The sequence below is a fragment of the Lissotriton vulgaris genome, chromosome 5 (genome assembly GCF_964263255.1).
Source record: "Lissotriton vulgaris chromosome 5, aLisVul1.2, whole genome shotgun sequence".
NCBI classification, from domain to species: Eukaryota; Metazoa; Chordata; class Amphibia; order Caudata; family Salamandridae; genus Lissotriton; species Lissotriton vulgaris.
Genome location: NC_141693.1, coordinates 1603664966 through 1603689270, shown reverse-complemented (window position 1 = coordinate 1603689270; position 24305 = coordinate 1603664966). Strand labels below are relative to the sequence as shown.

General features: G+C 45.9%; 1 protein-coding gene across 3 annotated transcripts in view; it reads left to right on the top strand.

Moving 5' to 3' along the window:
• The window catches only part of RNF31 (ring finger protein 31), a 628898-nt gene that overhangs the window by 576877 nt on the left and 27716 nt on the right, over nt 1-24305 (top strand). For all 3 annotated transcript variants that reach the window (XM_086923745.1, XM_086923746.1, XM_086923747.1), the window contains exon 21: nt 14297-14468. In XM_086923745.1, coding sequence (XP_086779871.1) covers nt 14297-14468 — 172 coding nt within the window. The remainder of the gene's footprint in view (nt 1-14296; nt 14469-24305) is intronic.

Here is a 24305-nt window from a genome sequence, read left to right as displayed (position 1 = left end):
AAAAAAAGGGCACTTTCTTACAGTCGTAGTATAGCACTTCTAGGTTGTCATCAGAGCTTTGAATCATGATTTTTCCATTGCTGAAAATGGACACAGTATGTTCTGTGTTGAAAGGTGGAAAGGGAGAGATGGAATGTTTCTGTCCCTATAGAATTTTCACTCTCTGAGATAGGTAACTGACAATTGTACAGGTAGGATATCAGACTGGGCCTTTGTATCGTTAGAGACAAATAGAAGGCCAGTCTTTAGGAAGTCTTTGAGACTAAAAATTGATTGATCTAAAATAAAAGTACCAAAAGTGTATGTTCGAGGCATATGGGCTGCAGATGGTACATTATGAATAGATCGCCATCTGGTGTTGGGCTCGGATGATTGCACTTGTTTTTCTCTTGGAGAAGTCTTTTGTAGTCACGAGGCTGGTGACGCCTCCCTTGGGTGATAGTGCGCATGGGCATCGGCTCCATCCTTAGATTGTTTTTTTCCGCCATCGGGTTCGGATGAGGATCGAAGCGCTCCGGATTGACTTGGAGAAAAAGTTATATTTCGGCGCGTATTCCCTTTCCAATTCGACGGTATTGTTTATCGAGCGCAAGTTCATTCCCATTTCGACGCGCTTCGACGTCCACACCGAAGATTTCTAACTCTAAGTCGACGAGACTGGGAGGCCTATTTCGACGTAGTCCAGCCCGGAGTCCATGGAAAGGACTCCATTCAAGAAATGTCCAACGTGTGGTGCTAAATTCCCACACAAGGACATACTCGAGGTGTGCAACCTCTGTTTATCACCTGACCACGAATCCAGGGATTGTGAAGTCTGTGCGGCTTTCTCCTCTAAGTCGACGATTAGAAACTGTCGAGCCCGAAGGCACGAGATGTCGAGGATGGAGTCAGATGCAATCCCAGAACTGTTCGAGATCGAACACTCCGAGTAGGAAGAAGATGAGGGCGGGTCGGGGTCGGAAGCGGACGAGTCTGATGTCGAAGAAGTCGACGTTCATCAAACTGTGAGTGACGACGTCCCTTTGCCAAAAAGCCGACCCCAATTGATGTCGACCCCGCCTTCAAGCCCGATCAGACAACCGAAAAAAGTTTCCGACGTCCCGCCTTTTGGCTCGGCAACGAAACCGAAACACTCGGTCTCCCACTATGTCGGATCCGAGAAACGGTCGACATCGACACCGAAGCTCCATTCCAAAGAGAGCTCTAAGTCGAAACATTCCATGTCGAAACCGAAACATGCTTCGACGTCGAAGACTCCCTTGACACCGAAAAAATCGGACTCCAGCAAACTCTTGGTGCCGAAAACACCTAACACCGAGGCACAGAAGCAAAAGCACCTATCAGACCCAAAGGCTTCGGTACCGACACAGGAGCAAGAGACAGATCCAAAACAAAAGACTTTGTTCATTGATCCACAAACTGGCAAGGTTGTGACAAAACCACCTAAAAAGAGGAAGACTCAACCGTTGGAGCGGAAAGCTCCTTCTCCTAAGAAGAGAACAATGGGGACAAATGCAACTCCTCCCCTTTCTCCACAGCCTATGGACACACCCTCTTCTCCTCTTCCTCATACTCTGCCAGCTATCCCTCGACCTTTTACACCACGCCCATCTACACCTCAAACAGATGTAGAAGGTTATACAGGGGATCGGGACCTTCCTAGGATGATAACAATACTATCCCAGAAGACACAGACCCATGGGAAGATTATGATGCAGTGACAGATAATGATAATGACCCTGACCTGTATCCCTCAAAACCCTCTCCCCCTGATGATAATTCGGGTTTTGCACAGTTGATTAATAGGGCAGCAAATTACCACAAGGTAGATTTACATATGGAACCTCAGATAGAAGATTTCCTTTTAGAAACACTACCTGCTGCACAAAAATCTTCAGGGACCCTACCGATGCTTAAGGGTCTCCTCACTCACACATCAGATATATTTAAAGATCCTGTGAGGGCTAGGGTGTTAAACCCAAGAATTGACAAAAAGTATAAGTTAGCCCCAAAACACCCAGTATTTATTAAGGGCCAAATGCTACTGGATTCGTTAGTAGTCTCAAATGCTCGTAAGAGGGCGAACTCACTAACAGGAGAAGCTCCTCCTCCTGACCAGGAGTCTAAGTTAATAGATGCCTCTGGCAAGAGAGTAGCATCTCAAGCAGCAAACAGCTGGCGCATAGCAAATACTCAAGCGCTACTTGCACGCTATGATAGAGCTCAATATGATGAGTTAGAGAAACTCATTACACATCTCCCTAAGGAACATCAAAAAAGGGCAGAGCAGCTGATACAAGAAGGGAAGATAATAACCAACACTTCCATTAAGTGCGCCTTAGACGCAGCAGACACTGCGGCAAGATCTATAAACACCAGTATCATGTTAAGAAGACTTGCATGGCTCAGGGTCTCAGGGTTCAAACAGGAGGTACAAACTTCTTTATTGAACCAGCCTTTTGATGGGAAAGCACTCTTCGGCTCAAGCACAGATGAGGCGCTGGAAAAAATGAAAAAGGACACAGAAACGGCTAAGTCAATGGGAGCATTGGAACAGCCATCTCCGAGAGGTTCCTTTCGTAGGTCCACCTATAGAGGCGGATCAAAAAATACAGGCACAACCCAGAAATCAACCTCTTTTACACCAACATCACCTAAAGGTAATTCTAGAGGCAGTTACAGAGGTAACAACAACAAGGGTAGAGGTCACGGAAACAACAACAACCGCAACTCTCCTACCCCAAAACAGTGACTTCATACAGCTCCCCCCAGACCATGCAACACCGGTCGGGGGACGCCTATCACAGTTCCTACCTATCTGGGAAAACATCACATCTGACAGGTGGGTGAGTCAAATTATCCTATATGGTTATTGCCTAGAACTCACTGCTACCCCACCAAACATCCCCCCCAGACAGCGTCCAATGAGTCAAGACCATCTGACATTATTAAAACAGGAGGTACTATCGCTGTTACAAAAGCTTGCGATAGAGGAGGTTCCACAACATCAACAAGGAACAGGAGTATACTCTCTATACTTTCTAATTCCCCAAAACGACGGATCTCTAAGGCTTATACTAGACCTCAGACCTCTCAATGCATACATAAATTCGGAACATTTCCACATGATCACGCTCCAACAGGTACTTCCTTTACTGAAGAAAGGGGACTTTCTTTCTACACTGGATAAGGACGACATTATCAATTCAAGGTCCTTCCGTTTGGAGTCACAACAGCACCAAGGGTGTTCACAAAATGCAGCACACCTAAGAAGACAGCAAATACATGTCTTCCCTTACTTGGACGACTGGCTAATAAAGGCCACGTCACAAGAGGAAAGTCTTCAAAACACACAAAAGACAATTCAACTGCTGCACCAGCTAGGGTTTACGGTGAACTACAAAATATCCCACCTGCAACCAAACACGGTTCAACAATATCTAGGGGCTACTATAAATACAGAAAAAGCCATAGTATACCCCAATCCAGTCAGGATTCAGACAATGCTCACCCTAATTCAAGGATTTCAACCGCAACACTCATTAGCAGCTCGAGTGTTCATGCAGTTATTAGGGATGATGTCTCTTGCATACTGTTAATCCCATATGCCAGACTACAAATGCGTCCGCTTCAAGAATGTCTAGCAACACAGTGGAATCAGGCTCAAGGTCAGATTACAGATCTGGTGTTGGTAGACGACCGCACGCATTGCTCTCTGAAGTGGTGGAATACAACAAGCATTTCCAAAGGGCGGTCGTTCCTAGAACAAATTCCACAAGTGGTACTAACAGCGGATGCATCGCTCACCGGATGGGGAGCTCATATGGAGAGATACACAGTACAAGGGAGATGGAGTGTACAGCACAAACAACTGCACATAAATCATCTAGAACTGCTAGCAGTGTTTCTAGTATTAAAAGCTTTTCAAATGACAACATGACAGCAAGGTATTATATTCAAAAACAGGGGGGACACACTCTCTCCAACTATCCAGACTAGCTCAGGAAATTTGGAGATGGGCCATTTCTCAAAACATCTATCTGTTAGCCGAACACCTTCCAGGAGTTCAAAATCAGATAGCAGACATCTTAAGCAGAGAGTCAGAACAAATACACGAATGGGAACTGCACCAACCAAAATACTGCAGCCATTCTTCCAAAGATGGGGACAACCGGAGATAGATCTCTTTGCCACTCATCAGAACGCAAAATGCCAAAGCTTCGCATCCAGGTACCCACACCACCTGTCGCAGGGCAATGCATTATGGATAAATTGGTCCAACAAATTGGCATACGCTTTTCCCCCTCTCCCACTAATTCCATTAGTGGTTCGAAAACTGCAACAACATTCAATAACCATGATACTGGTAGCACCCACGTGGGCACGGCAGCCGTGGTTCACCACGCTCCTACAACTCTCACAGGTGCCACACCAAAAATTAAGAATCTCACCCATGCACCTTACACAGAACCATGGGGAAATAATGCACCCAGATCTCAAACAACTGAACCTAGCGATCTGGCTCCTGAGGTCTTAGAATTTGGATACTTAAATTTACCTCCAAAATGTATGGAAATTATTAAGCAAGCAAGACGTCCCACCACCAGAGCCTGTTATGCAGCAAAGTGGAAAAGGTTTGCTGTATACTGTAACAGTAACAACATCAACCCTCTGGACGCATCTACACAAAATATTATTTGCTACTTACTACACTTACAGCAATGTAACCTTGCTTACATCTCCATTAGAGTACATCTTGCAGCTATACCAGCATACCTGTAAAACAGGCAACATCTATCCCTGTTTAGGGTACCCGCAATTAAGGCTTTCATGGAAGGCCTCCAAAGAGTTATTCCACCAAGACTACCACCTTCTCCAGTCTGGAACCTCAACATAGTACTCACCAGACTAATGGGGCCACCTTTTGAACCTATGCATAGGCCACGCCACAGAACTCCACTGGACGGACCACAGATGCATCCACTTCACCTTCAGAAGAACGACGATCCACCACCACCAGCAACAGGTTAACCGAAGAAGCTGGAACAAGATCACAGCCGACCAGCTCGCCGCTTCCCTGAGCCAGCACCCTCCGGCCAGCTCAGCGAACCCCAGCCAGGCCGCCGACAACCTCTCGAAGTGGATCAGCAAATGCGCAGACGAACTCGCCCCTCTGAGGATCCCGCCCAGCAGGCCCGGCAGTAAGAGAGCCCCATGGTTCACCGACGAACTCAAGAGCTCCAAGAAGAACTGCTGAGCCCTCGAGAAAGCCTGGAGAAAGGAACCCACGCCGGACAACAGGACCACCCTCAAGCTCGCCACCCGGAAACACCACCAACTGATCCGCACCGCCAAGAAAACGGCTTTCAAGAACCGACTGGACAACAACGCACACAACTGCAAGGAACTCTTCAACATCGTGAAAGAGCTCTCCAACCCCAACGCCGGAAACAACGACATCACCCCATCGCAAGACCTCTGCAACTCCCTCGCCTCCTACTTCCACAACAAGATCGCGGACATACACAACAGCTTCAGCACTCAACCGACGCACGCCACGACCGCAGCAACGCCACCCACCACCACCCTCCGCGCCTGGACCCCGGTCAACACCGAAGACACCGTCCACATGATGAACTCCATCCACTCCGGATCTCCGACCGACCCCTGCCCTCACCACGTCTTCAACAAAGCCGACACTGTCATCGCACCCCACCTGCGGGACATCATCAACACCTCATTCGACACCGCCACCTTCCCCGAGAGCTGGAAGCACGCCGAACTCAGCGCTCTACTAAAGAAACCTACAGCAGACCCCAGCGAACTCAAGAATTACCGCCCCATCTCTCTACTCCCGTTCCCAGCCAAAGTCATCGAGAAGACCGTCAACAAGCAGCTGGCCGCCTTCCTCGAGACGAATGAATCCCTCGACCCATCGCAGTCCGGACTCCGTGCCAACCACAGCACCGAGACCGCCCTCATCGCCGCCACCGACGACATCCGAGCCTTGATGGACAACGGAGAAACAGCGGCCCTCATCCTCCTAGACCTCTCCGCGGCTTTCGACACGGTCTGCCACCGCACCCTAGTGCAGCGCCTCAGCAACGTCGGAATCCAGGAGAAGGCACTGGAATGGATCGTCTCCTTCCTCGACGGAAGAACACAGAGTCCGCCTACCACCGTACAAGTCAGAGGCCACCAAAGTCATCTGCGGCGTCCCTCAAGGATCCTCGCTGAGCCCTACTCTCTTCAACGTCTACATGAGCCCCCTCGCGGCCATCGCACGCCAACACAACCGCAACATAATTTCCTACGCCGACGACACCCAGCTGATCCTCTCCCTGACCAACGACCCCGCCGCCGCCAGAGCCAACCTGCACGAAGGGATGAAAGAGGTAGCCGAGTGGATGACGACGAGCCGCCTGAAACTGAACTCAGATAAGACGGAGGTCCTCATCCTGGGCTCCTCGCCCTCCGCCTGGGACGACTCCTGGTGGCCCCCCGCCCTGGGCACCGCACCCAAACCAACGAACCACGCACGCAACCTGGGCTTCATCCTGGACTCCTCCCTCTCCATGACCAGGCAAGTCAACGCCGTCTCCCCGTCGTGCTTCAACATCCTGCGCATGCTTCGGAAGATCTTCTGGTGGATCCCCACGGAGACCAGGAAGACCGTCACCCAGGCCCTCGTCACCAGCCGACTGGACTACGGCAACGCACTCTACGCCGGAACGACCGCCAAGATCCAGAAGAGACTCCAGCGCATCCAGAACGCCTCAGCCAGACTCATCCTCGACATCCCACGACACAGCCACATCTCTGGACACCTAAGAGACCTGCACTGGCTCCCGGTCAACAAGAGAATCACCTTCCGCCTCCTTACCCACGCACACAAAGCTCTCCACGATCAAGGCCCGAGCTACCTCAACAACCGCATCAACTTCTACGCTCCCAAACGCCACCTCCGATCTGCCAGCCACGCCCTCGCCACCGTCCCACGCATCCGTAGAGCCACCGCAGGAGGAAGGTCCTTCTCCTACCTGGCCGCCAAGACCTGGAACTCCCTCCCGGCCGACCTGCGCCTGACCCAAGACCACCTCTCCTTCAGGAAGAAGCTCAAGACCTGGCTGTTCGAGCAGTAGCAGCACCCCCCTCCCCCCCCCCCCAAGCGCCTTGAGACCCTACGGGTAGGTAGTGCGCTCTATAAATGTTTTTGATTGATTGATTGATTATGCATAGGTGTGAAATACAATTTCTTACATGGAAGGTGGCCTTCCTTATAGCCATTACCTCCCTCAGGAGAGTGAGTGAGTTACAGGCATTAACAATACCAGAACCATTTCTACAGTTACACCAGAATAAGGTGGTTCTTAGAACAAACCCAAAGTTCTTGCCTAAAGTAATGTCAGCATTCCACATCAAGCAGCCAGTGGAACTACCAGTCTTTTTTCCAAAGCCACAGATGGTAGCAGAGAGGGCCCTACATACACTAGATGTCAAAAGGGCAATATTATAATACATGGAAAGAACACAAACTTTCAGAAAAACGAAACAACTATTTGTAGCGTTTTCCCCAACACATAAAGGCAACCCTATATCTAAAGCAGGTATTGCCAGGTGGATTGTGAAATGTATACAGATATGTTACATAAAGGCAAAAAGAACACTAACTGTTCCCCCTAGAGCTCATTCTACACGCAAACTAGGGGCATCTATGGCATTCCTAGATGACATATGCAAAGCAGCAACTTGGTCTACACCGCATACCTTCACGAAACACTACTGTGAGTAGACGTGCTGGCAAGACAACAAGCAAATGTGGGCCATGCTGTATTAAAAGCTTTATTTCAGACTGTTGCAACAGACACTGGTGACCACCGCTAGGGAGGTAACTGCTGTGTAATCTATTCAATTCATAATGTACCATCTGCAGCCCATATTCCTCGAACGGAATATGCTACTTACCAGTATGCATCTGTTCTTGGCATAGAGGGCTGCAGAGTGGTACATGCCCTCCCTGCCTCCCCGGAAACCTGTGTCTGTTCCAACATTATCTTATTTAGATACACTTACATAGGCATCTCTTTCTGTATTCTATCATATTACTCCATCTAACCCTACTATGGCAAATCAATCTAAGGATGGAGCTGATGCCCATGCGCAATATCACCCAAGGGAGGAGTCACCAGCCTCGTGACTACAAAAAACTTCTAAGTGCAATCATCCGAGCCCAACACCAGATGGCGATCTATTCATAATGTACCACTCAGCAGCCCTCTATGCCAAGAACAGATGCATACTGGTAAGTAGCATATTTCTTTCCAAGTCAGTGTGTTTTTAGTTCAGATGTGTGCTTGGAAATGTTTTTTTTTCTTTTTTTTTCTCAGTTTTCATATAGTGCAAAATTGAACCGAAATCAGGTATCAGAGCGCTTTACATGAGCATCAGTTACGTTACATGAGGACACATTCATTTTTAGGTCGAGCGACCTATCTCAATACCCATGGGCATTGAGAGCGGGAGCTCGATATAAAGTGGCTTAAACAGAGCTTACCTAGATCGGGCGATTCCATGAAGTGCCCGTGAAAGCTCGCTCAATGCGCATGTGCATTGCCATAAAAAGCGCGTGCACAGACACCAACCTCCCTCCCACAGTCATCCCCCAGCGTGCGCTGTGCCAAAAAGCCTTTGAAGTGAAGCTTCAAAGGCTTCACACGTTTCTCGCATTTCTCCTCCCTCCCTCGCCTCCCTCGCCCTTCAGCGTGCCTTTTCCCAATGTCCATTTATTTATTATTTTTGTTGCTTTCCCTTTGCTCGACTAATAGCACGGCGTCTGTGAAGCGGACGCCTTACTTCATGTTTTGGACGGCATTTATATTACGGCCGCCTTATCTTTCCTTTCCATCGCTGCCTCTATTTCTGGCTTTGTCCCTCCCTCCTTGCGATAGGAGCCCTCCTCCCACCCTCCGAGCACAAACGCAGTTTACACAACCATTCATTGACATGTGAGGTGACATTGTAATTGAAAACAATTTAGAATATGCATTTTCATGCCTATGTATACAATATCAGCGTCATCTACCACAAAAGAAGAGTTATTTGAGAGAAAAAGTGTGCAGTTTAAAAAAATATATATTAGCGTGTTGCAAAAGTTTATTTTTACTTCAATGTATTAACTAGAAGCAGGGCCTGGTTTTATATAAAATAGCCAGGCGCCAAGTCTCTGCTGTGCTACCTCAGTGCTGTGGCTATCCTGCCGGGTGATCACTGTGTTTTAAAAAAATCCTAATGGGTAAACTATAGATTTCACGTAAATCTGTTACTGGTGCAGCATCGCGCTACTGAAGGACAACCTAGTGCACTTTCGAAAACACATGCACCAACCAGTTCAGAGTTGTTTTGGATTTTGCAAACAGAACAAGTAATGACCCCGCCAGCCAAACTTCGACCAGAGTATGGATGTCATTCTTTCGGGCTGTGTGTTTATTCTTTTGTGCTGCTTTTTAGACTTGCGGACTTTCAAGACCTATTGATGATTTCATTTTACACCGCCTTATTTGTAATGGGAAGGATGGTGCGCAAAGCCTGTTTGTCAAATCCTGCATTACTCTACGTGCGTGCGTGTGAGGGCCCAGAACAGAGAAAGGGTACATGCTTGGAGAGTTTCCCTACTCCGTTACCCTGCTAATAAATCCATGTATGTCCTCGGAGGGTTTCGGACGGGGCAGAGGTCAGTGGTGGCACAGAAGCAGAGTTTCACCAGCTGAGGCTCGCATGTAGCCGCTACCACAGCCTCGGTGTCGGGACCTTATAACACGAGCCCGGTCACGAGCTCCTCTCCTCTCTTAGCCTCTGCTCGGAGGTCGTCTGATAAACTCCCCACCCGTGCACCCCTGTCACTTGACCTCTGTTAACAGCCTGGTGCGAAACGACCACCTTCCTGGTTTAGAGACAAATCCCGTCTCGCCCCGTGCGTCCGACCTTCATCGTGTTAACAAAGGTGCACAAAGCCCAGCGCCGCAGCGTTGAGTTTTAAGATCGCTAAAAAGTCAGAACGCATCTGCTAGTCGCCCTGGCCGCCCACCTCAATCAGTTTTCAACAAGGAGTAGTTTAGTGTGTGGACGTATTCAAACACAGCCTGCCCTCTCATAAAAGTATTGTGCATGATATGTGAAACATATCACATGGAGCTACTTACTGGCACTATCTGCAGTTCGACACAAGATTTAATCACACCAGAGGAAGTAAATGAGGTGCCGCTCCAAATTCCATGAGCAGGTTTCAAAAGAAGCTCTCAGATTGCAGCTTGGCTCATTAGCACAATAAACCTGCAGATGAAACTGTTCAGCTTCTTTTGAAACATGCTCGTGCAGAAAAGAGTGGGGATAATTACTTGTTTTATCTCTGTGCGCAGAGTGACGTCTTTCAGCTTCACCATTTCAAGAGATAAACAAGCGCTCAGTTTCATCTGTGTATGACCTGCCGGGATCTAGGCGGAATCCTAGCATGTCGTCCTAAACATTCATCTTTCCAATGTTGGTACATTGTTCAGGGCTCTCCACTGAATAAGAGAAATGTTGAATAAATATGTTTTATGTGAAGAACTTTGGATTACACGATAGTAATGCAGTTGAGCTCCTCCTGCGTGGCAGCATATATCCCGGTTGGTGCAGACTTTGACTGTCGTCATCTGTGCATGCCATGCAGCACCTCTCAGGTTTTCCCCATCTGACTCTCTCCCTCACACACATGTTTGCACCGCCCCCTGTGACGTCACGTCTCACTCTGCAGACCTGCATGGCCAGGCTCCTTTGCTCTTTAAAACTTGTCCTTGCTGAAGTTGCATCTGCCAACACCTGCTGAAAGGGGGTGCGCACTCCGAGCAAAGGTATCACTTCATCGCCACTGTTTGCAGCAAATGGACACTTTTAAAAAAAATCCAACCCTGCTCTCTAGAGATGTGGCCTAACGACCAGAGCTGCCATCTAAGTCACGTAAATACAAAACATGTTGCATTCCAAATGCTATAGGTGTCACATTCGCGAAAGTTATAACTATTGACATTGTAAATGACAAAGCTATCAATTTAGCAATTTTAAAAACCAAGAAATAAATACAATATTGGTCATTTAAAAGACCAATAGCTCCAACTTTTCTAATGCGAGACCTATTGCATTTCCAATGCTTGTTTTGTTAGGCACAGGTAGATTAAGTGAATGGCCCAATATCACAGGATGTTGAGCGTTGTTGCCGAGACTCAAACCCAGTTCCCCAGATTTGATGTCCACCACCCTAACCGTTAGGCTACATCCTCTATGTTGTTTATTCTAAAGTAGATTGAACTTGCTTTAGTAAAAGAGTTGCTGTAATCCTGGGGAGACTTATTGAGAGAGGGAGGATTCATAGAAATTCAGTAGATTTAACCATATAGTGTAGTTTGAGTGTAAATATTCGGAAAATAACTAAGAAGATTTAGGTCAATAAGAGAAAATTAAGTTACATTTAAAAGAGCTGAAAATAAAATATTTTGAAGTACAATGGTGTTTAACGAACTGATGTTAAGAGTGATTGCAGACATGGGTATTCGAGATATGGGTAGTGATAAGAAGAGGTATAAATGTAAGAATGGTACAATCTTATGCAACTGAAAAAGAAAATAAGAGTAAACCGTGGGAAATGTAGGCCAGTGGTAGCATCCTCACTATCATAATTAGTTTTTACAATAAAAACATTCTTGAGAGCCGGTTAAAACATGTATACACTTTGCAAAGATAGACTCTGATATATATGTGAATGTGCCCTGAAATAGTGACTGCAATTTATGCTATTACAAACATTACATTTTCCAGGTAATCAGCATAAATCAATGTATCATTTTGTTTGGACCACACATGATCATTTTAATGCATGCCTTAACACTAAGGCCACGGTAAACGAGGAAAATAGGACCCATAGAATCTGTGCCAATTTATAAAAGAAAATCAGTGCAATCACTAGATGACTGGGTATGACCCCTGGTCAAGCAGCAGCCATAGTCCTAATCAGGGTAAGGCACAAGTAAAACCCTAAATCGCCCCCTTGTAGCTTGGCACAGAGTACTCAGGCTTAATTTGGAAGCAATGTGTAAAGTATTTGTTCAACACTTCAAACAGTGAAACAGTGACAACTCTACACAAAAAGGATCCCACACCAGGTTACACAAATAGAGCTTAATTTAATAATTAAAACAAGACCTACACGACAAAAATACAGTCAGTAGAACTGGAGATATTGAGTTTGAAAATGTTTAGTGAAAATAGCGCCAAAAGCATAACGTTTTAACTGGGAATAGCTTGCCGTTTCCGGACTAGGACAATGTCACAAGTTCAGGCCGACCACACTGGAGCCTGGGCCAGCTACAGGGACCCAGTTAGCCCGCTGAACAAAGTACCTTAAATCCTGGTTGCAGAGCTCTGCATGGATCTGTGACGAAGATATAGCTTGCAGCGAAGCAATGCGTTGGTGCCGAGATGCAGCAAGATTGAGGTGCAAGGTCCTGTGACATTGAGGATCCCATCAATGTGGCTTGCGGTGCGTAGTCCGGCGTCTGGGATGCAGCGCGCAGCTGATGATGTGTCTGTCCCGAGAAGCTGCGATGCGGAGTCTGTCATTGCTGAGGCTGCCTTCGACAAGAGATCAGAGGACCTAGGCAGTGGATGCACCACGCCTTCATATTCCACATTTGTAAAGTGCAAACAATCACCTGTAAGGGTCTCCAGGCGCTGGGGGCCATCAGGAAGATTAAGCAAGCTATTGCCCAGTCACATGGTGCTGGGCTAATCTGCCGCCAGGCACTGGGGATTGAACCTTGATCCCCAGATTCCAGCGACAGTCGCACTGGCCACGGCTCCACACCTCTCTTTTGGGTGATATGTCAGTTCTGAGGACTGCCGGGTGACGGAGGTCTTTGCGACAAGTCCAATCCACACTGCAGCAGCGCTGTATTGCTTCTGCTCAGGTATGCGCTACTCAGCAGACAAGATGCGCCGGTTCTGCTGGTGAGCACCTTAGGCCCACTTTCAATGGTCCAGGACAGGGGGGGCACCACTTGGCAGGGTAGGTTTTAGACTGACAGATGGCCGAGTCCAGGTGCTGGTGCCAAGTTGTTGGAAGCCTGTTATGTTTCTGAGGCTTCAGATCCGGAGGTCAGCCAATTAGCACTTGTAGTCACTCTGTGTTCTAGGTCCAGTCCTTCTCACTCATGCAAGAGGGCAGCAGGTCAGCACAGAAAAATAGAAGTCCAGCAAAGTGCAGTCCAGCAGAGTAGCAGTCTTTCAGAAGAACAGAAGTACTTCTTCTTGGCAGAGTATCCACAGGTCCAGAAGTGTACTGACGAGGTGGTGTCTGAGGTCCTTCTTTTTTAAACAATTGGGACTTGGAAGTAGGGAGAAGCTTCTAGAGGCATGCCTTTGAAATGCACAGATGACATGCCTTCCCTGGTCTGTCGCTGTCTAGGAGGAATACACAAAGCCCAACTACACACAGTCATTTGGCCAGAGACAGGCTGCAGGCACCAAATGGCTAAAGCAAGAAAATGCCAACTTTCTAATAGTAAAAGGAACAATTAATGGACGGAATGCTGAGCAGTGCAAACATTCACCCCCCAGTCACAATGATCTGGATTTAATTCATCGTTCTTTGGCTCACCATGCCACAGCAATTTCGACCAAGCCATATAAAAACAAGTATTGACCCTGTTCCTCATGGGAGCTGTCCAGCCCGAACTTCCAAGCATGTAGGACCTATAAGTACATTTTATAAGTAAATTAAATATGCAATTGAGTATAAGCCAATTCTATCATGTTTTAAGGAAGAGAGCACAAGCACTGGTAAGCCGTGGTAAACTGCACCGAGTCCTAAAGCCAACAAAAACTAATTCAGCAAAAAGGGGAGGAGGAAGGAAAGCATTTTGCGATGACCCTGCAGAAAGGGCCATTTTGAACACTGTTTCGCAAAATTTCAGGGTTATAAAGCCCAGTAACATTTGACTGCCCAAGGACCCCACAAAAATGTCCTCACAACTGGACATGCTGTTCCTTTTCCTGAAAGTTCTATATAACTCAGAGTCCAGGAATGTGTACAGTTATTCATCCTTCCTCCATTCTTCACTGTTTCCTCTCTTCTTCATCCCATCTCTTTCTTGCTCCATCCTCAACACTTTCTTCCTTTCCTCGCACCCTGACCTATCTCTCCCTATATCTCCAACTGTACCATCACTTCCTCCCTCACTGATCTCTCTCTTCCCTTTTGTTCCAGGTCGCACTACAAGGAGTACCTGGTCAGACTCATTAATAACCACACCTTGGATCCAGCCACCCTGTATGACTTAAATGAACTGCTAATCGCCTACAGTCGATACCTGCCTCCAGGGGCCCCTCAGAAAGCCCCAGCAGAAGACGACCAGATCTATTATGCTCGACTCCTTAGGGTGAGTTTGTGAAGCGGCAGAGAATGTGGAGCTAGTAGACAGATATATGGAAAGGGGAAAGATGTAGATATGACAGAAATGTGTGTAAGGAATAGAGGAAAAAAGAAGAGGGAGAAGAAAGTTAGAGGGCAAAATGCATTCGTGAGAAAGCCGGAGGAAAAAAATAGTGAAAGAATAGAGATTCATGGAGAAGGAGGGAGATGTACAAGAAGATTGAGAGATCTATTCTAGAGAGAGAGGTAGTGAGGCGGTGAAATGTACGTTAGTTGAGCTAGAAATGTCAGATTGGGAAGAAGAATGCTGACCGATATTGATGAAAATAATTAAACATGAAGACAGAGACAGAAGAAGGGAATAGAAATGGCAAAAAAGAGAAAGACATATAAGGATGTAAAGCGGCAGAAGGGGAAATGTATGGTTGGAAAAGTAAAATAGAGAAAAAGATGGAAATAAGTTAGAGGAGGTCTGAGATAGGGCAGGAGAGTACAGTGATAATGGAAAAGAAACAGGAAGGAGAAACAGAAGGCGGACACAGGGGAGCAGTGTTAGATGGTAAAAAGGGGTGAAAGAGAGCTTGAGAGGCAGAAGAGGTTATAGTAGAAAGAGGAAAATTAGATGAAGAGAGAAGTCTGAACTTTGGAAATGAGGTTAAGGAAACGAAAAATAAACAATAAAGCAGAAGAAGAGATAAAAGAAGGGAACTAATGAAAGGGTAGGAGAAGAGAGATGGAGAGAATCGAAGCGGACTGTATGGGAGAGAAATGTTAGGCAGGTCACAAAGCAGGACGATGAAGGTGGAAAGACCAAGAAGAGTGAGGGGTAATGGGCCAAGAGTAGAAATAGGGAAGCAGTTAGAAATTTTAAAAAAAATGTGTGTTAGAGGAAGGGAGAGAGGTAACTGGCAGCTGTCTTTAGGAAAACCAGGAATTTTGCTATCATTAATCAAAGTGCCATAAATCAGCCATATTGGATATCCCGCCTTTGCTAATGATGGATGTCAGGCCGTTTATCCAGTTCTTTCAAAACATTTTTCCAGTATTGACTCTTTCATAGATTCACATGCTTGTATCTTTCGTCGTTGAGATGGAAGTCACACTGAAATTATAAGTAGTGGTGTTAAGAGTATTTCATCTAGGTCTATTATAATTGTACTTCCCCAAAGGAGTGAGTAGCATTCCGCCTGATTTTGTACATGACCAAAGCCTGACCAATCAGAGCGGAGCTTGTACACTTCCCTCCTGTGCAGAGCTTCACACCTCAGATTTCTTACCGCATGTTGTGGAAAGGTAGTCTTCCTGAGCTCTCCTCAGTTATTTACTCACATATTGTTTCATGGTGAATTCTTTTCATTTTATTTGACTATTATCCCTCTCAACTGACACTACCATCATGTCAGAATGGTTTAAAAAGGGGTTATTTATAACATGCAAAACTTGTGGGAAAATGAGGCTCTTATCTGCTGACCCTCACAAAAGTGCCTTTACTGCTCCCCCACCATAAATCCACAGACTGCAAATATTGTAGAACTTTCTCAGCCATATATTCAAAGATCTGGCATCAAGGCTGTTATTATAGCAATAAAGGATCTCAAAAAAGAGAAAGATCAGAAAGAGACTGCTCTATCAACGGTAAGGATGTCCATGGTTATGACACCCACGATAGCGCTGTCTTCCGTTTCGTCGACAAGTACAGCATTGTCGACCACAATCTCGTTGACAGCAACGGTATTGATAACGGGACCTTCATCGACTAAGGATTTACCTCGACCATTGTCTAAACTATGAATGAGAGCCATGAAGAGTCCTTCAATACTGATCGCAGTGATGCCCTGGCTAGACAAAAAGAATAAAGCCCCAGACAACTCCCCGACCTGCCTGATAGGTCATCCTAAGGTGTACTCTGTGGTTATTCAGGCAGCACAGAGAAGATCAACAACTCCTGCAGCCCCATGTTCAGCAACCCCAATAAACAAGTCAGGTGGCTGCATAATGTTGGGAAAAGATGTTCAGCTATGGCAGCAATAACAATAAGAGCCTCCAATACCTTAGCTATCCTGGGCCGGTACGATCACCAAATGTGGTTGAATCTGGCCCAATTTCTTGATTCCTTACCAGAAGACAAGAAGCAAGAACAATAAAGGTGGAAGAATTTCATCAGAAATTATTGCTTCATCAATGGATATGCCCCTTGCAGGGTTCAGACAAATGGCAGGAGCAGCATTTCTATGGAGACAGCGGTGGCCTAAAGTAACCTCCTTCCAACCGGAAGTTCAGTCAAGGATATTGGACTTGCCTTTTAATGGTAAGGCTTTATCTAGTAAGTACATCGACGCGATGCAATCATTAAAAGCTGATACAGAAAAGGCGCGTACTCTGGGAATACTTCAACAAAAAGGATTCTCTTCATAACGAGGTGGTAGAAGATGAGGACAATACTCCTTTCATGGTGGATACCAACCCTATTGATATCAGCCATACCACCAGCAAACATAAGAATATTGCCAACAGTACTTGCTTCTGTACAGTCCTTCACAAGCCTCCACTTCCTCCAGGCACATCGGATGAAGACGTGCTGCAGCTACTACAAAAGGGCTGATTTCCTACTGAAAACAGTGACTACAAAGTGCCACCTGTCCCTTCAATGCCTCCACCTCCATCACATTTCAAAAACACTCTTCTCAACTGCTTCACCATTTGGACATCTATCTCCGCGGACAGGTGGGTCCTATATATTATAAAGTATGGTCACACCCTAGAGTTTCTCCAGAAACCTTCGTACATCCACCTGTCAAAAGAACTCATCAACACTTTCGATTGAGAGACGAAATTCAGTCCCTGCTTGAAAAGGGAGCTATAGAGGAGGTTCCCCAACACAACAGATACACAGGTTGTAATCCAACTTTGTTCTCTTCAGGAAAAAGAATGGAAAACAGAGACAGGTGTTGGATTTCAGAACACTCACAAATATCTCAAGACTCAATCCTTTCGAATGATCACACTGCAGGATGGCATTCACTTATTGAACAGGGGGGATCACATGACATCTCTGGATCTTCTAGACGCTTATTTTCTTATTCCTATTCAAGTCCGGCACAAAAATATCTGAGGTTAGAGGTGGCAGGGAAACCTTATCAGTCCAGGGGTCTGCCCCAAGGATTTTCATCAAATTTATGGCACCAGTAGGAGCCTCTCTAAGATGGACGGGAAATCAGATATTCCTGTACTTAGACAATTAGCTGATACAGGCTCACTCTTAAAGGGCTTGCAAGAGTTTGACGAGCGCGTGCATGATTTTTTTCCAAAACCTAGGCCTTCACATCAACAAAGACAAATCCTGCGTAACCCCTTGACAAAGAGTAACAAAGATGATCACACTGTCAGTCACCTTACCACAAAAATGGTCTCTTTCAGTAAGAACCTACAAATCATTTCTAAGAATGATGTCTTTGTGCATTCCCCTAATTCCGAACAGCAGACTGTACATGAAACCACTGCAGGAACAACTGGACAGGCAATGGACACAGGACAACAACACTGTGCAGATAACATCAGAAATGGTGCCTGCAATGCGATGGTGGACAAGGGAAGCAAACTTCATAATGGGTCCATCTTCACAGTCCGAAACCAGAGTCTCATTATGACAGTGGTGGCCTCCATGGACGGATGGGGGCACATGTCCAAGATCTAGAAGTCAGTGAAAGATAGTCACCAGAAGAAACAGAGCATCAAATCAATCTTCTGGAACTCAGAGAGGTGGAATTGGGACTCAAGGCTTTCCTCCCAAGACTTCAGGGGTCGGAGGTTTAATTCACACTGACAATAAGACCACAGTGTTTTATCGAAACAAACAGGGTGGCACGAAGTCACGCCCTCTAAGCAAGAAAGCACAACAAATATGGGCATGGTGCTTACAGAGTGGAATCTCCCTGAAGGCAGAATATGTTCAGGGAAAAAACAAAATATGAGTAGACTAATTAAGCAGTTCCTTACCGGAATGCCAGTAAAGGGAGCTGTCTCCCAACCAACCCCACAAGATTTTCAACAGGTGGGGAACTCCTTCCCACGAACTCTTCGCAACTCCAAACAACAAAAAAATGCCTTAATTATTCCAGTAGGTTCCCACACAAGGGATTATGGGGGAACGCTCTTCAAATGTTCTGAGAGGCATGTGCCTCTACGTTTTCCCACCTATTTCTCTTCTACCGAAAGTATTAAGCAAGATAAAACAAAAGTCGTGCAGGACCATCCTGATAGCCCTAGCGTGCCTGAGACAGTTTTGGTATATCCGGAACTTCTCCTACTGTCAGAACAGCAACATGTTTAACTCAAACCAGTCCCAGGGTTACTGTACAGAGACGGTGGTCAGGTAATGCATCCAAATCTGGAGGCTCTAAATTTAGCAGCCTGGATCTTTGATATTATGAATTCCACCAATTAGACATTCCTCAGTAACGTAGAAACATCTTAGAAAAAGCTAGAGCAGAATCTGTAAACAAGTCATACAAATCTAAATGGTTACGATTTTCTAACTGGTGCGCAGCCAGACATTGTCATCCTTTAACTTCAGAATCTGCACAGGTCTTGCCTTACCTTCTCTCCTTAACTCAATCTGGACTATGCCCCAGGTCAATTCGAGTCCATCTTGCAGCATTCTCAAGGCACAGGAATTCTTGCAACAATAAATCCCTTTGATCAGATAGATAGATAAAGTAATTTCTCAAAGGCTTGTTTAGAGATTTTCCACTGATAAAGAAAACAACAAAATCTTGGCCCAGCACAGCTAATGAGACAACCTTTTGAGTCAATCCATAAGGCTGACCTCAAACAGCTCACATGGAAAATGGTGGTTTTATTTGCTCGAACATCGGCCAGGCGCGTTAGTGAAATACAAGCCTATACTGGACACAAGCCACATATGTATTTAAAACAGGACAGAGTAATACTGCATACCAATCCCAGGCTGATACCTAAAGTGCCCACTGAAATTCACCTAAATAAAACAATTGTCCTAAATACTTTTTTTCCAGAATCCATCAAGCACAGAGGAAAGATCATTACACACACTTAATGTCAAAAGATGCCTTAAGTTTTACTTGGAAAACACTAAATCCTTCAAAAAACCTGATCAACTTCTTGTAGCCTTTCCACCCCCCTCAAATGGCCAACCTGCTTCAAGAACAACTATAGTGCAATGAGTGTCTGCAGCTATCTGTTTCTGTCACGAATAAGCAGGAAGACCGCTAACATCCAAACTACTTGCACATTCCACCCAAAGCTTGACAACTTCAACTGCCTTTTTCTCAGAAATATCCCTATTGGATCTATGTAGAGCGGTCACATGGTCCAGCAAGCATTAGTTTACCAAACAATATTGCCTGGACGCCGTTCAAGACAAGGATGCAGCAGTGGATCAGGCGGTACTTCGAAACTTTTTTCAGTAAGGTGAGCTCCTTGATATTTATTAAAAATATTTGTTTTCCTCTGAACAATGTATGCATTCACCAATGTAGATATTACTTGCTTCTACAAACAGCCATATTGATGTCTTAATGTTTTCTCTTAATGATATACTGCTCGCTATTCAGATGTAAGCATGTGGATCTATGAAAGATTCAATACTGCCAAAAAAAAACAAGTTACCTTTACAATGTAATTCTACAGTTTTTATATCTTTCTTATATTCACATGCGACCCGCCTTCCCCCCATCGCTCCCCTCAATGTGTTCTTCTTACCTAGTGGTACAAAAGGGGGTGGTGATGGACGGAGCATCTGAATCAATTCAACACTCACACCCAGTCAAAAGATCTGGGTTTAATCCATCACCGTTCTTTAGCCCACTCTGCCACCCCAGTTCAGACATGGCTATATGCAAATCAGTCTGACCCTGTGCCTCATGGGAACAGTCCAGCCCGAACTGCCAAGCCATGTCTTCCCTGGACCGGAAACAAAAACGATGGATTTAGGCCCAGATCTTTGTACTGGGGTGAATGTAAGACATTGTTCTGCATTCTGTCCATTAACTGTGTTTTTTGCAATCTTCTTACCTAGTAGCATGAATAATTGTTTCCACTCTTGCTCATTAATCTGAAGTGTGAAGCCTCTGCATAGGTGAGAATGCTGAAACCTTCACTCTGTTTGGTCAGACTTTGATCATGTACAAAATGAGGAGGGTTGCTACTCAAGCTTATAAGGAAGCACAATTGTAATAGACCTAGATGAAAGACTCTTACAATACTAATTATAATTACCGTGGGACTCCCACCTCGACGACGGAAGATACAAGCATGTGAATCTATGAAAGATATCAATACTGGAGAACCAAAGTGTACAGGTAAGTAACTTGTTTTGTCTCTCAAGCAGGAGCTCGACTAATGTTAAAGAAAATGAGTTAAGGTTGGTTTGTGATAAGAGTAATTATGGGGAATAAAATGTATTTTTTTTAGTAGCAGTATATTGATTAAGACATAGATGTACAACAGCACAACAGCGCCTTGACGACTACGGTCATTTGTCGTGATCTATAAATTTAATTCAAATCAAAATCAAATCAATCAGTTTACATTTCAGTATATATCATTTGAATATCAGTTTAACATAGCTAGAAGAAAATTATTGTCCATAGTTATTCATATAGCTATCCGTATATTCAAAACCTAATCTTGCTTTTTTTTGTCCTGATATTCTAATTCCAGTAAACGACCTCCGCTCATTGCAGTCCCTTCCAAATACAAACGTATATCTTGGCTGTGACAGTAAACCTCACCTCAGTGCAGTAGCATGTCTAACTGGTATAGCCCAAAGCACACTACGGAGAGGTAGATGCTTCTTATCTCTCAGATATACACAGTTCCGAATGTTGCATCAGTTGGAGTTATTCGCCTCTGGTGTCCTGATGCCGCAGTACTACCGGACCCCAATCTGGCTAACCAGGTACATTACTTCATCACTTGACTCACTCAGGGTAGCAAGACAGAGCAGTCCAAGGCTTACTCAAGGAGGTGAGGTGGGTTATACATTCTGAATATAGTTTACACAGCAATTCTAGATAATGACATCAATGTCCAGTCAGTGCTTTACTTTATAAAAGAAAAGTACTTTAATTCACACAAGAAAAATATACTACACCTAAAACTAAGCTACACATTGAAAAACAGTAGTCTCTGCCACCCTCTGGGACACAGCTGTGACCCTAAACAATATTAGTGCACCTAGACACCAGGCAATATATAAACAGTTTACATTGCCTTATATTGACCATGTTGCACAGTTACTCTTCAAAGCTAGGGCAGTGGTACCAATACTTGTATTTCAGTGATATGGCCTCAGCAGTTTATATGAAGTCAGATGTTCACCCACTCTCCCACCCATGGTCCCACCACCCAAAGCAACAGAAGTGCCCATCCTTCTTTCGCGACACTGCTCTGGTGATGTCAGCAGTCTGAATAGGGGTGTATTTTGTCTTGATACAGTTACTGGAGTCCAACTACTTCATTAGCCACTGGGCTAGCTGTAGGAGGACCCTACCCTCCTCTCCTGGCCAGACCTTTTGATGACACAAACGGAGGAGGGGCCCACTGGCCACAGTCTAGATTGTCTAACAGCAGGGTACCTACTGGAACGGTGCTATTTGCTAACAGTGCAGGACAAGAAAAGACAAAGTTAGACACTATGCAAATCCTGGAGCAGGAACACATTACAATGATAGATTCTTCAACAGGGCACCCTTCCGCCAGATAAAAGTATTAACTGGAAGTTCCCACAAGTTCCCACAGAACAGAGTCGGGAGAAAAGTAGTTGCATCTTCAATGACAACATGGAGCCTCCCCTGTCTCCCCCGATGTTAATGTGCAGCAGGTTTCCTTATTTTGAGCAGCCATCTGAAGTCTCCTTGTGTTCCAAAGCACAAATAGCCTACACAAGCCTCAGACAGCTCTTTCTCTGCTGGGATGCTGCTTCAGGAGCTGAAGCCTAGTTCCTTCCCTCAAACTGGCAAATTCCTTCCACTGGTAATCCATCACAGAGACACCTTCTCAAGTTCAAACTCTATCCTCGGCTCTTAAAGGAGAATGGCAATCCAACCCCTGGAATCCACTCCTCGTTCTCGTCATCCTCAAAGACCCCTTGTGACTGCAATGTCAGTAAAGGAGAACATCCTTGAACAACCAACTGACCGAAGAGGCCAGACTTTTATAATATCCTAACTGACAAGCAAATCCAATCAGGGGGTCTGATACTTTTGCATCCTGGGCGCTCCTCCAATTCTAAGGCATATTTCTTGCATGTTTACTGCGTGATCAGTCCCTGTGATGAGGACTCTATCAGTCTTTTGATGCCTCTCGCCCATAGAGAAATGTTCATTAACTCCATCACCCAACAGAAAGGGGGGTTACACTTGCAGAGGGAATCTTGGCTAAATACAGATAAGAGCTAGTACCTACCTCATCCCATCAAGCTTCTACTAACAATAGGGAGGGACTCGAGGGATATGGAGTGTCCAGTAGAACAGATACCACCTTGGTTCACATTAAACACATAAAACTCACTGTCCTCAACCAGTGAACCAACTGGCTCTCAATACACACATACCAACTGTGAGAAGTTGGCCTGGCATATGATGTCCACTATTCTAGTGGGCACCTTGCACCAGTCCAAACGACCCTTATTGATGGTAGGTTTAGACAACCTTTATAGAAAGCTATCCTAGTTGTAGCTGTGGAGAGCAGCCTTCAGGTTAAGTCTTGAAGGAATGTAAAACAGCTTGTTTTACCAGTCTATAATCTCTTGAATAATCAAATGCAAGTACACCACAAAAGGTATATATATCAAATAAATATATATTTATTCTAAACACAACCCCTCTAGCCTCTGTATGAGGCTAGAGGCCAAGTACAATACAAGAACTTTGAATAGCACACAGTAAACTAGCACAGTATACGTTTTGCCCTAGAGGACTCACAAACCATAAACTAAAATAGTGGTATAAGAACCACGTGAGGGATAGGGGGCGTGGCTTGGACGCCGGAGGGAATGGCGGCGTGAGCTCGGAGCTCCGCGCCCGATCCCCACAAATATCCTGAAAATCGGAGCTAAAAAACCCACGACGACCCCAGAAAAACGGGGGCTCTGGCAGATGAACTCAAGGGGCGCATGGAGATCCACCAACGGAGCCGATTGAGAGAGATTTGAAGCTGAAGCACTGATCCGTCTCAAAACGAAACGAAACAAAGATGCTCCTAAAATGGCGGCCGAGGTGTGATAAAAGCTGACCGGCTACGGATCCACCTTTCCCCTTGAAAGAACCGGAGCCCCGACTCCGAATACCGTCGCCGAACAAGAATTGGTGGCCCGGGGACGAACAAGAGCGAATGTCGGAAGGGTAACTTGCCCACCGAGCCGGCTAGTCCGAGAACAAAGGCTAGACAAGATGGCGGTGTGACTTGAGCTGCTGAGTCACGTAGAAGGACGAAGACCAAGGACGTGCGGATCTACAACCGGCGAAGAGCAGAGGAGTGGTGCGGATTGCTGAGGCCGTGACGTCCAGAAGAGCGGCTGCTCCACTGACCCGAGTGACCCACGGAGCGCTATAGCGAACCCCAGACCCGAAGCGGTCTAGCGAACTGGGGTATAATCCAGAGACGCTCCGGAGACGGGAGGGGCAGAGTAAACGGAGGTCCCACACCTAGGATCCAACGCCCATGACAAGGTCCGGAGATCGACAGATGATCTGATTCGTGATCGGGGGCCGAGGACGCACTTGAAAAAGGTGGCTGAGAAACATGGTGAAGCCGAAGGGGAAAACTGAGGGAGCGGCGGCCTCAGATATGGCAGAAGGTGACC